The sequence below is a fragment of the Glycine max genome, chromosome 8 (genome assembly GCF_000004515.6).
Source record: "Glycine max cultivar Williams 82 chromosome 8, Glycine_max_v4.0, whole genome shotgun sequence".
Classification (NCBI taxonomy): domain Eukaryota; kingdom Viridiplantae; phylum Streptophyta; class Magnoliopsida; order Fabales; family Fabaceae; genus Glycine; species Glycine max.
Genome location: NC_038244.2, coordinates 18568517 through 18580926, shown reverse-complemented (window position 1 = coordinate 18580926; position 12410 = coordinate 18568517). Strand labels below are relative to the sequence as shown.

The 12410-nt window shown below is 32.7% G+C and overlaps 1 protein-coding gene across 1 annotated transcript; it reads right to left on the bottom strand.

The window, feature by feature from the left end:
- Window positions 1-6777: 6777 nt before the first annotated feature.
- Window positions 6778-12113, bottom strand: LOC100780887 (calcium and calcium/calmodulin-dependent serine/threonine-protein kinase). Its single transcript, XM_003531738.5, has 8 exons — window positions 11529-12113; window positions 10762-11067; window positions 10383-10437; window positions 9857-9967; window positions 9276-9508; window positions 8394-8601; window positions 7797-7856; window positions 6778-7145 (listed from the first exon to the last, which is right to left on the bottom strand). Exons 1-8 carry the CDS (start codon window positions 11957-11959, stop codon window positions 6969-6971), a joined length of 1581 nt encoding a protein of 526 aa, XP_003531786.1. The 5' UTR covers window positions 11960-12113; the 3' UTR covers window positions 6778-6968.
- Window positions 12114-12410: the final 297 nt, after the last annotated feature.

Below are 12410 nucleotides of genomic sequence, written 5' to 3'. Positions count from 1 at the left end.
AGTAATTTATAAGAGAATTTGAATTTCTGTAATCTAGAATTCATTGTTTGGATGTTCTTTTGTGAAGAATTTAAAATTTTGAAATTTTAAAACAAAATTTTAAATAACTAAAAATCTGGAATTTCAATTTCCTTTTAAAATGTAAGAAATTGAAATTCTCTTCTTACCGTCTTCTTTAAGAAACACCGTCTGAGATTGTGGAACATCGATCGGGCCTGAGAACGTAGAGGAACACGTACAACTAGCACATTAATCATATCTTTTTTTTTCATTCATTTTTTTTCACCCTCATAATTTTAAGTTTTTTTATCCAAACACAAAATTTTGAAAATAAAAGAATTTCAATTGAAGTATTTGAAATTCTTATAATTTAAAATTTCTCATAATTTTAAATTCCTCCATCCAAACACACTCTAAGAGTTTATTTGGATAGGATAATTTAACTAGGTAATATATTTTTTTATAGGAAATTAAATTCTTTTTTATTAAAAGTAATTGTTATATTCCTAATCTCATGCTTTTTGCAATCAAAATGTTATGTTATATTCCTAGCAACGTAACGTAAAGAGTAACTTCATTCAGTTCAAATTCTAAGAGTACTTTTCAGTCAAACTTAAAATCCAATTTCATGAAACTAATGATCAAATAGAATCATGCATTACGAGTAGAATGAAATCACCAATAATGAGTAGAAAAGATTCATACATATATAATATTAAAAGGGATACATAAGGGTACAAAGATTACATCTAATCCTTAAGAAAAATTAATTAATCATTACATAGAGCACAAAACTAAAAAGAGAAATGACAAAGGATTCGATCCACAGTCACAACTCTGCAGTGTCCGGGTTCCACTTTCTTCTTCTTCTTTCTCATCTTCTCACATTTTCTCTGCAATTGGATCTTCTTCAGCTTCAAAGACATGGCTATTTATAGAAAAGAGCCAAAAGGTGCAGAGAAATTTGCCCTAGCGAGCTGTAGCTCTCCTAAGCGAGTGTGTTGCTTATGACTGAAGAAATCTGATTAGCCCAGGCGAGCTAGTTGCTAGCCTGGGCGAATGCATGTCTAAAATCTAGGAAAAATGACCATATTGCCTTTTTTTTTACTTTGTTTCTTGTTCTAACAAACAATCATCAAAACTTATAAAATCATGGATGATTATTTCATATTTAAACAAAAATATTAATAAATATTCAATATATATATATATATATATATATATATATATATATATATATATATATATATAAACTAGATTTAAGGGTAGTTTATAAGAAAATTATTACAATCGAAAGATAAGTGCTAGCATTTTAATCCCAAAAATAACTGAAATATGACACTTATCAATGGACCACATTGATTCAGAAGTTGTATTTTGTAACACTCCATTTTTCGTAAAAAAAAAAAGTTTTATTTAAAAATTAATAAAGTTTTTAGAAATTAAATAAATGAGAAGAAAGAGTTTTGGTTAATTAAAATAAGGGTTGCATAGTATTAGAAAATAGATAGTGTAAAATGATATTTTAGAAAATAAAGAGATGTTTTAATTGATTATTTATTTATTTAACGAAAGAGTAAAATAAAGTTCTTTTTTATAAAATAAAAATAAGGAAAATAGAGTAAATAATATGCTCAGACTATTCTAGTTATAAATGGAGACATACTAGCTCAATTTTTATAATTACGATATGTCTCTACGCTATTTCTTCCTCCCAAATTCGTTCTCTCTTCTTCCTCTCCCAAAACCCTCTCTTTTTCCCATATACACCTAAACATATCTCAATAAAACTATGATCATAGACTCGTTAACCGTTGGATCATCCTGAAATTTGGATACCACTTTTGGAACTCATCTCTGCATATACCCACCGTTGAGATTTGTGAAATAATTTCATTAGAGATAGAAATTCCCCTCACATGAAGATAGTGAAATTGAGACTCTAATTCATTTTCCTTCTTTCTAACGCTTGGAAGCCCTAGCAGAGCAACCAGAGGAAAATCTTGAGGAATGTTAGGGAATCAATAAAGATGCCACTATGACTGTCAGAATACACATGTGAACCCGCTTAGAGGTAAGGGATGAGTTTATCACAATTGGGATTAGAATGAACATGTGTAGGAATCTTTAAAAGATCAAATTGGAGTTAATTTTTGGATGCTTTATGCTTTTTAATTTTATCTGTACAATGATAACTACAAATTCCTCATGTTCGAAGGGTTAATTGATCCCCTGATGCGAATTTGATGGTTTAATTGAGTGTCTGGCTTTGAATGTTAGAAACCTCAAAATTTGGGAATTCTTGATTCTTGCATGTTTTCTAGAAATTGATTGAGGGATTTTGTTCCTCATGATGCGATCACATGTTATTTGCTATTTGTTTTGAATTTAGATGTGTTTTGAGGTCTTAATTATGCCTCTTTTACTTCACAAAATGAAGGATTTTAGCGAAGCACAGTTGGGCTTGAAGAGAGGCCACCCATGCTTAGCGGAAATCAGTTGTTTTAAGCTCGTGCTATTTTCCTAACAACATGAATTAACTTGTATCCTAGAAATGACTAAGAAAATGATTAAATTAGGTTTTTTGGTCTTCATGAAAATTGTAGCCTTGGATGTTTTCTAAGAAATACCATTGGTTCCACCCAATTCAGAGTCGTATATCCCTATAGAGAGTCAAATTACTGAGAAAAGGTCGAGTTGTTAGGATTAAGCAATGATCCAATGTTTACCTTAGGTTTAGACATAGTTAATGGTCAAAACTGTTTTTCTGATCAACATAAGAGTTATAGATAATTGTCTTAGGTTTCAAACAAGATAAGTATGAACTTAATAGGATTATTACATCCCTTGTACTTGTAATTTTACTCTACAAAGGTCGTAGTAACTTAGGAGGAAATGTAAGGATATACTTGTGGTTGCTATTAACTGAATGATTATATGTCTTAAATGTTGAAAGATTGTTATATATATGATGTATAAGAAGTGATAATATAGTTTGATTTAATATGTGTGTGTTTCGTGCCATGTTAATATTACTATTGTGTGATGTGTATATGATTCTTGAGGCATAATGACATGTTGTTTTGGGATTATGAAATTGTGATTTAGATTGAATATAAGTGGCAACTTGAGCATGTGTTAATTTGTGAAATACACGTGAACATGTGACAGTGGATTGTGACATTGTGAGATGTTAAATTATGGACATAAGATATGGTTGTCAATAAGTGTTTGGTTAATACTTGATGTAATATTACTTGTGTTGTGAATTGTCAATTATACAATAACCCGACTGATGTTTACCTTGAGAAAAGTGTTTATGCTCGAGGTGTTAAAAAGAAAGTGTAGGGTTCCAAGTTAGGAAACTAAGGTGTTAAACGAAAAGTGTAGGGTTTCAAGTTAGGAACCTGAGGTGTTAAATTGTAAGACAATGTGTTAAACATATTTGAAAACAAGTTTGAGGTCATGAGTATTGTATAATTCATGAGTAGTGTTTGTGTGCAAAAGTTGTTTTAGGGGTTGGACCTAAATTAGGAAGGTAAGACCCAAATGGATTCTTCAGAGTGAAACCTTGGAGGTAACTATACTCGGTTTGAGTGCTCCTTTAAGCCTATGTTGATCCCATATGATTGAAGCATTATCACAAAATAGAGTGACCCTGACCGATCACCTTATGATTTCACTTAGTGACAGTGACTTGACATACCCATCGTGTGGCGTGTCTTATAATGTACTCCTAGGCGTCCTGGTGTTGTTTTTCACTAACATGATACCACATTGCATATAGGATCAAGTCTTAGTGTATCTGTTGCATAACGCTTATGTAATGGTCATTGTGACTTGTTATGTAATGGTGTGTAATGAACTACATAAGTGTGAGATGTGATATTGTATTTGAGATGTGTTGTCTTGATTATGCAATTAATCGTGAAAGCATGGAATGTGATTTGTGATTAAATTCTAGGACAAGTGATGTTACGTGATGAGTGTTGAAATGATGTGAACTGTGCCAAAGTTGAGCCTTGTCATACCTATATTGTTGTTATAATTATATTATTGTTATATTTATATCATACATGTATGCTTCCATTTATCTCTATTCATTGAGGAATGTGATGACTCACTCTCCTGTGTTGTTTGTGTTTCGATCCTATGATGATCTCGAACATTGTGTTCATGGGAGCAAATGGCTAGGTGAATGACTTTAAAGAACCTCGTGCTAGAGGACATTAGAATACAATGCTCCGATAGGATGTGACATTGGGGCATGGGTTTCTGTTTCAATTGCATGATGTTCTCAACATGTTATTTTACTTTATTTTATTATGCTGCTTAACATGAGTTCTTTTTATAAACTTGGATGGCCTTGTTTTGAGTCAGAGGTGTTGTTAATAAGTTTTATTTGGTAATAGTGAAGCGAATGTGGACCTTTTATCCACATGGATTTACTTATGATTTTACTGAATAAAATTGATTTTAATAAGATTATGCATTTTATATGTTTTTTTTTTCATTTATATGCATGTTGGGGTAGATGGTGTCACATATTTCCTTGTGATCTTTGACAAAGTCTAAGTCATGGGAACTCAAAGAAGACATATGTCTTAGTCGAAGAACCATCAGCCAAGTAGAAAGGAGATTATAGCACATTGCAATGCAGTACCATTACATCTCCACAAGACATGTTGCATAAGCAATCTCTAGAAAACTTCTCATGATTCAAAATTCAAAATCATGTGGAAGCCTTTAAGACAACAACTAGCACTAACAAGTCTATCTCAACAGAGTAAGAGTAGAGATGAAGAAGACAACTCACAAGAGTTATATGATAGAAATTGAATTGGTCCATAATGGCTAGCTACAAGAACATTGAAAACTCATGCACCATTAGAAAATTGAATTCAACCTCCAACTGCCACCACAACGGCTAACTCCTAATCAAGTCTATAAATTTATCAATTTTGAAGGAGCAACTTGCAAGGAAGGGTTGGTAAAGTAGAGGGTAAAAGTCAGGGCGACAAACCCCATATTTGAAAGAACTTCCTTAGCCATAAAACTCTAGGTAAAACAAGTAAAGCCAAATCCGAAAAAGTGTGTCCACCCCTAGGTTTAGAGGAAAAGAACTCAAGAGAGTAGTTAGAGAACTGTTACTTTTGATGTTCAGTAGGAACACAATAGGTAGTTGTGTGTGTTCAATAGCATATGCTACTTCGGGTGAATCTTTGAGAGACTTTCCGAAAGAAAACTTGGGTAGTGCCTGCAAAGGCCTAAAGAATATTGGAGTAAAGCTTGAAAGGCTTTTTGAAAAAAAATACTTAGGTAGAGCCTACATAGGCTTAGAGAATACTTGTTGTTGGAGCCTCTGGAGGCTTTCAAGAAAGAAAGAATACCTTAAAGTGATTGGTCTTAGTATAAAGCCTACAGGTGTAGTTACTGGACGTAGCCTAGGTTGAGGTTAACTAGTATATTTATAGGTGTGTTGTTTTCCTTCCTTACTACTTCTCATTGGATATTGTTGTTGTGTGCTTAAAATTTGTTTTACAAAACTTTGTTTTGAAAAGCTTAATCTTAATCATTGATCAAAAGGTTTTTATAAAACTGTTTTAATATTTAGGAAGCAACACCTACTTTGAGAAGAAAAGTGAAGCAGAATTTGTTGGTTAACAGATTTTTAGTTATTGTGAATAGGTTCTGAAGTAGTAAACTACATGATTACTTGAAAGGTTTTACTTGAAAATAATCACTTATCTACGTACTTGTTAAAAAAACACATTACTCCTGTTAATCTTGTGACTCTCCAAACAAAAAGCTTGAAAAGCAATATCAAAAGCTAGTGTGCTTGTGAGAAAAAAATAGCGTGATCAATATTGGTGTCAATGTTCAACTCCCTTCTAGTGTCCAAGTGAATCACTCCACTTACAATAAACCTTGAACAACAACAACCTTTTGTGTCAGCCTCCACATTAGCAAATGAATCCTCAAACCTACTACTTTTTCCCAAACCACAAGGCCCGTTCGTCTCCCTAAGTACCTCTCAGACCAACGCTTTTAACAAGAACCTTGGTCGTCGGAATCCACGCCTGCTTCCTAGAACCATGTTCTTTGCCTAGTTCCTCAAATGTCGAGCAAATTGATTCACATTCTAAAGCTACCTTTTATAGATTTCGTCGAGGTGCGTGTGGACAGAGGCAATGTGGGCAAGGTTGGAATCATAACCGGAGATTTGATTGTCATGGGAATCCATATTGGGAATGAGAAAGAAAGGAATTGAATATAATACGGATTTTAAGTGTTTTTTATGAATTTAATTTTATTTAATTGATTGTAGAGATCTTGAATGGAAGAAAAGAAGGGTTTATGCTGTGTTTTAATTGATGGTGGAAATCTTATTTGAAGATCTCATTGATTTTTTTATAATTGATTTTAGTGGTTAAAAATCACTATAAATTATAATTTAAATTTTTAAATAGATATATTAAAAATCATCACAAATTATTTTTATTTTATTTATAATTTGATGGAAGAACTCTAAAGGTAAAAATTTAAAATAAAAGTTTTAATATATTAAAGATCTAATAATTTTTTTTATTGAAATTCAAAATAAAATTTGATCAATTAGGAGTTTTTAGGTCAATCATTTTTAATAACTTTCTCAAATAAATTTCAACGGAAATTCATTCTTTTTCTTGAATGCATTTCGTTTGTTATCTTGTTGGCGTTGGAATCTCCACTGCGAGATTGACGAACGACATGAGAACGCAGAAGTTCGTAGATAACTGTCAAATAAAAAATTATATGGCACAATTTCACTATATAGTACTCCAATACTCTCTTTTTGTCCTATAGTATCAATAAGTCAGCAAAAAGAATGCCCGAGGAAGAAGAAAAGGAGAAAATAATAGTACTACTCCATATTGAAAAGACCATAATAATTAATAATACCATAAAATTAATGAAAATTAGGAGAACTATTGTGGACGAAGAGAAGAGAGAACTACGTCTTGGAGTGAGCTATCTCTCTGCATAGCAGCTTTGAATTCATCAAATGTAACTTTTCCATCACTGTTGGCATCCATTAGGTCAAATATTTCATCCAATTTGCCAGGTTCAGTGATATCAGCTGGAAGACAGTCTTCTGGTAAAGCCTGTTGTTAAGTGAATTTGTTTGTGTCAAAAGATGAAAGTCACAAGTTAAGGCTAACTAGAAAAATAGAGTAAAATGTGTCAAAAGAGGAAAGTCACAAGTGAATTTTAAGTGCATATTTGGATTGCAGTATGAAAATTTAAGTTTACAAATTGAGTTTTGCAAGAGTATCCTATATGTGTAGTTGAAGAAGTATTTTTGAATGTTAAAGGTACTTTTCAAGAATAACCTCATTTTAGTAATATGTTTGTTTATCCAAAAGTGTGTTTGAACTGAAAATGTTATTTTGTAATCCAATTTTATAAAAGAAAGATTTGGGTTACTTTTAGTTTGTAAACTTAAGTTGAGGCAAACTAAAGTTTAACTCAACTTAACTTGCCTCAACAAGTTTGCAAACTTTAATCCAAATATGCATCAAATAATTTTCAGCTACATTTTGGAGAGAAACAAAATATAATGTTAAATTAATTTTTCTCTCCAAAATAGGTCTTGGTCTAAGTTTAAAAAATAGACGAAATTCACCCGTTATAAGGTGATAAAAAATATGAGAATCAATATCATATTTTTTTAAAGTATAGGAACTATAAATTTAACAAAAAATTAAAAGATTTAAAATATATTTTATCCTAAAAAGGAAGGGACATAATATTACTCTCAGCATGGATGCTACTTCTTCCTTGGTGATGCACCCGGATCGATCTGTGTCATACATCTGGGTCAAAGAAAACCAAGAGGCAAATTAGTTAAGCACCTTTTCTTTGTAATAGTGTATAATTGGGAAAGCATTAAAAATATTCTAAAATTAATTTTGGTTAAAATTGATTTTGATGTGATATGATTTATTAGTGGATGGTTTATTCTAAAAGTAAGTTAATAACAAAATTCTATAAAATTTTTATTCCAATTTAAAATTATTTAAAGTTTCTTCAATGAATCAATTTTGAACCTAATATCAATTCTTGAATATGAAACCAAACATGAGAATATATACCTAAAATCACGTTAATAAGTACTTCAACGTGAATTTAGAGAATCTAAAATGAAGCCAAACACCTAGTCATATATAAAGAACTTTATAGCTGTTTCTTTATTTTATTGTGTATGTTGGAGTCTTTTTCTAGATTTGTTAGAGGTTGAGAACAGAGAAGGTGTGGTGAAAATTGTGAGGCATGTAATTTAATCACAAGAATGTGATTTCCATATACAGTATATTTGTGTTGACTGTATCAGTTATGAGAAAAAGGCTCACCTGGAAGCACAAACGGAGAGCATCATCTCCTTTGGAGTTTTTGAAGCTGGAAAAACCACATAGTATCTCTCTCATGTCAACTGTTCCATCACGGTTGTTGTCAAACAAGTCAAATATACGTGGTGCTAGAGGGATCAGTGATGACAATTTCATGGCTCTCAGCACCTCCTCAAACTCAGATAGAGTGGCATTGTCCCCACTCACACATCTGTTAACAACAAAGAACATTTTTATATCAGTCAAAAAAAACTGTCAAAGACAAGTGCTGTATACAAATATTTGGTTTCTTGTCAAACTGAAGAGCTAAATTTGTGCATGTTCCCTCTCTTCTAGTTGTCGAATTAGGAGTAGTGATAGAATAGTTATCCTTCTTCTATCAATGTTTGCATTAAAGTTTGCAAACTTGAATTTGAATGAATTCCCTATTGAAGCTGAGTTTGCAAAAACAACATTCCATCCATTTCAAACTGAGTTCAAGGCAAAATTGAGTCGAAACTTGTTTATAATCGAACTCAACTGAGAACTAAAGAGACTTTATTAGTTTTACTTTTGAAAGAATGGTGGAGGATCCCAACTAAAAACCAAATATAATCCCTGTTTGGATAAACTTCTGTATAAACAAAAAGAAATTAGGAAGCTAAAATGAATTAAGCTTCTTGCACAAGTTAAAATCAACTTATGCACTTAATTTTTAGAGAAGCACTTTTAATTTAACTTATCCTAAGGCTAAGGTACATAAGTTAATTTTATCTTATGGAGAAGCTTAATGTATTTTACCTTCTTATTTTCTTTTCCTACAAGTGTTTATAGAGAAGTTTATCCAAATAAGGCCTTGGTTGTTTGATCAATTCTGTATTTTGATCTTGACTCATGAATACTTACATCTTCTTAAAACTCATCCTGAGATTTTCAATTTCCTCTTCTGTGAGATCATGTGTTCCTACCAAGGATTTCAGCTTTTTAGTTCTGAGAAAGATTGCGGTGCTCCAAACACTAGCAATTGCAGCTGCACGGAGTTTGCGCCTAGCGTTAAAGCTCTGCAATCTTGAGACAATCTCAGGGTCCATTGCATCATCTTTGGCTTTGTCACCTACCACCCATGGATGACTCAGAAGCTGTTCCAAGACATAAATCAAAGTGTAAGTGTGCGGGGGTTATTGTTCTCTGACTATTTTAATAAAATATCTCCAAACTTTGTACTTGAAAATAATATGATGCAAAATGTTGAACAAATATTTACACTGATTAGTAGTTTTTTTCTTCTCATTCTTTTAAATGCATAACTAAAAACTATTTAAGTAAAAACAATCTAAACATGTACTACATAAATAGTTTTTTTTTGTGGTAATTTTTTCCAACACAGGACTACTTTCATAGTAGCTTTGCTTCATTCCATGTAGCAAGAAAAGAAAGAAAAATATGGCTCAATTAAGATTAATGAGGTTGGTAAGAGTGTACAATACATCTTGAGCACTAGGTCTTCTACTAGGATCAACAGTGAGAAGATCTGAAATCAGTTGCTTCGCAGAATTGGTAATGCCCTTCCAAGTCTTCTCATAGAAACTGAAATTCCCCTGTTCCAAAATATTTGATTTGGTAAGCAAGAGCATTATAGATTGATCACCTGATGGAAGATGTAACATGCCGTAACCCGTATTTAACTTAAACATTGTTTCTTCTAAGAGTCAAAAGGTAATAATAGTCTTGCAAGTAACAATGCAACACAAGACACTATACTTTTGCACTGGTCATTGGATCTGGCACATTAATGCAAAGGTACAGTGGCTTGCAAATGATGTAATTTAATATATTTTGTACTTTTATGATGAAAGTTGCAAGTTACAATGAGAAAACACGAGGTAGATTCAAAATGGACAATGTATTTGAGTAAAAGTCACATTTTCATACATTGCTCATTTTTACTGTCTATGTTACTCATTCTCTCTTTGAGGAATCACACTTAAATGTTGTGCAAGATATGTTACTTACATTCATTATCATTTGTTGTTTCTGGCGATTATTCTGAGCAATGAAAGGTGGATACCTGCACACACACAAAAAAGGATAAAATTGAGTTAATTTCGTTACTTAAGAGAAATATAATAATTCCTTTCATCTATTGATGTGCCTAGAAGAAAACATGTACAGTGAAGCAAAGGACAATTGATTAACATGATAGCAAAGGTGACTGATAAGATGAATATGAAAAACTCATCCTTTAATTATTTGCCTCCAATTATAAGGCGATACCATATTTTATTTCCATGTCTAAAAGCGATTGATGGCTTTCCCTATGTACAGCTATTGCACATGGGTATATGGGGACACACAATCTAAACATGTGAAAGAAAAAAAAAAGTCAACATACCCAGAGAGCAAGATATATAGAATCACTCCCAGAGACCACATGTCACTCTTAGTAGTTATCTTCCCTTGAGAAAGAGCCTCTGGTGAAACATAATCAATGGATCCAAACAAACCAACAATTGGGTCAGTGAATTCCTCAACAGAACTCAACCCAAAGTCCATGATCTTAAGAGGAGAGTCCCTCCTCACATCCAAGAAGAGGCAATTCTCAGGCTTCAAGTCCCTGTGGACAATGTTAGCTTTATGAATAGCCTCTAATCCTGAAGCTATCTGCCGAACCACACCTGCAGCTTCAGTCTCTGAGTACCTATGCATAGATAATATATCAGATACAATACGTATTCGATACCGAGATATGATTATTCTAAAGAAGTTCAAAAAACATAATAAGTATATCTTGCAATTCTGCAAAATTAAGTTAAAAACATACTTCTTGGACATTGCTAAAAGTAAAGTAAAAATTATAAACAATGTTATCATAAATCACTTCCTATTCTCTACAAATAGGAATAGTATTAATCTCATTCCTTTATTTGGATCATCCATAAAGAAGAGAGTTTCTATTTTTTATTCATCAAGGTACAATGCTTCTGTTTCTATATTATACATACTTCTATCTCTCATATATACCTATATTAGATTTTTATAACTTTTTTGAAGGCTATGTACGTAGAACAAATCAAAGTATCCAAACGTATCGGTGAAGTATCCAAAAGTATCGGTATCGGATACTTAGGACAAATGAAAGTATTGGTGCTTCATAAGTACCTATCTTGTGCCACAATCCTATCAAACAGTTCCCCACCAGAACACAGCTCCAACACAAGGTGCACCCCATTTGAGTCCTCATGCACATCATAGAGATCAATCACATTAGGGTGTGGTGAAACTTTTTCCACTATTCTCCTCATCACAAGAATCTCATTGGTGAGCAAGGCATCTGAGACTGAGACTTGTCTCCATGTGGGGAACCCCATCATAGCTGCTGTGCTCTTCTCTCCACCTTTTGGTCTTGGAAATCCAGAATGGTTGTTGGAGTTTGAAGCAGTGCCTACCCTTCTCAGGGTTTTGATGGCTACATGAGTTTTGGTGTCATTGCTTGCTTTTTTGGTGCCTTTTCTAACAACAGAAAATCCACCTCTTCCCAAGACATCTGAAACTTCATACTCATCTGAGAGTTTTCTAGTTTCATATCCCATGGTGGTGTGGTGCACACAAAGTCTTTGAAATTATGGAATCTTTGAAGACTCAGAAAATGTGTAGTGGGAAGGGAATTGGTATGTAAAAAAATGTTAATGTTAATTCAATGATAGGGGCCTTGAAAACGCGTGTTGAAACGGTTGAGAGTGACATTAGCCGGTTGTAAGAGTTTGTGCATTAGTTTATGACATAAAATATGAAACAAATTGGGATAGGTACAAGAGAAAAAACAACATGGCTGGTAGGAGCTGTTTTGGAAGGGACAAAGAGAGAGTCAACTGCTAACACTATATTCGAAGTTTCCCTGATCACCGTTTAGCCAAATTCAGATTTAATCTTTGTCTGGATGAAGTGTAAAACAAAAGAAAAAAAAAAACTAGGATAACTGACTTGGATTTTATGTCTAGACCATTCTTAACCTAATCCATATCATGCTATTTAATTACTAGT

Excerpts from the sequence above, each read along its gene's own strand:
- LOC100780887 (XM_003531738.5), bottom strand. The coding sequence starts at position 11,959 with ATGGGATATGAAACTAGAAAACTCTCAGATGAGTATGAAGTTTCAGAT. Across the intron at positions 7,857-8,393 it reads CTCTCCGTTTGTGCTTCCAG|ATGTATGACACAGATCGATC; the intron begins GTGAGCCTTTTT and ends TCTTTGACCCAG. Across the intron at positions 7,146-7,796 it reads AAGTAGCATCCATGCTGAGA|GCTTTACCAGAAGACTGTCT; the intron begins GTAATATTATGT and ends ACTTAACAACAG.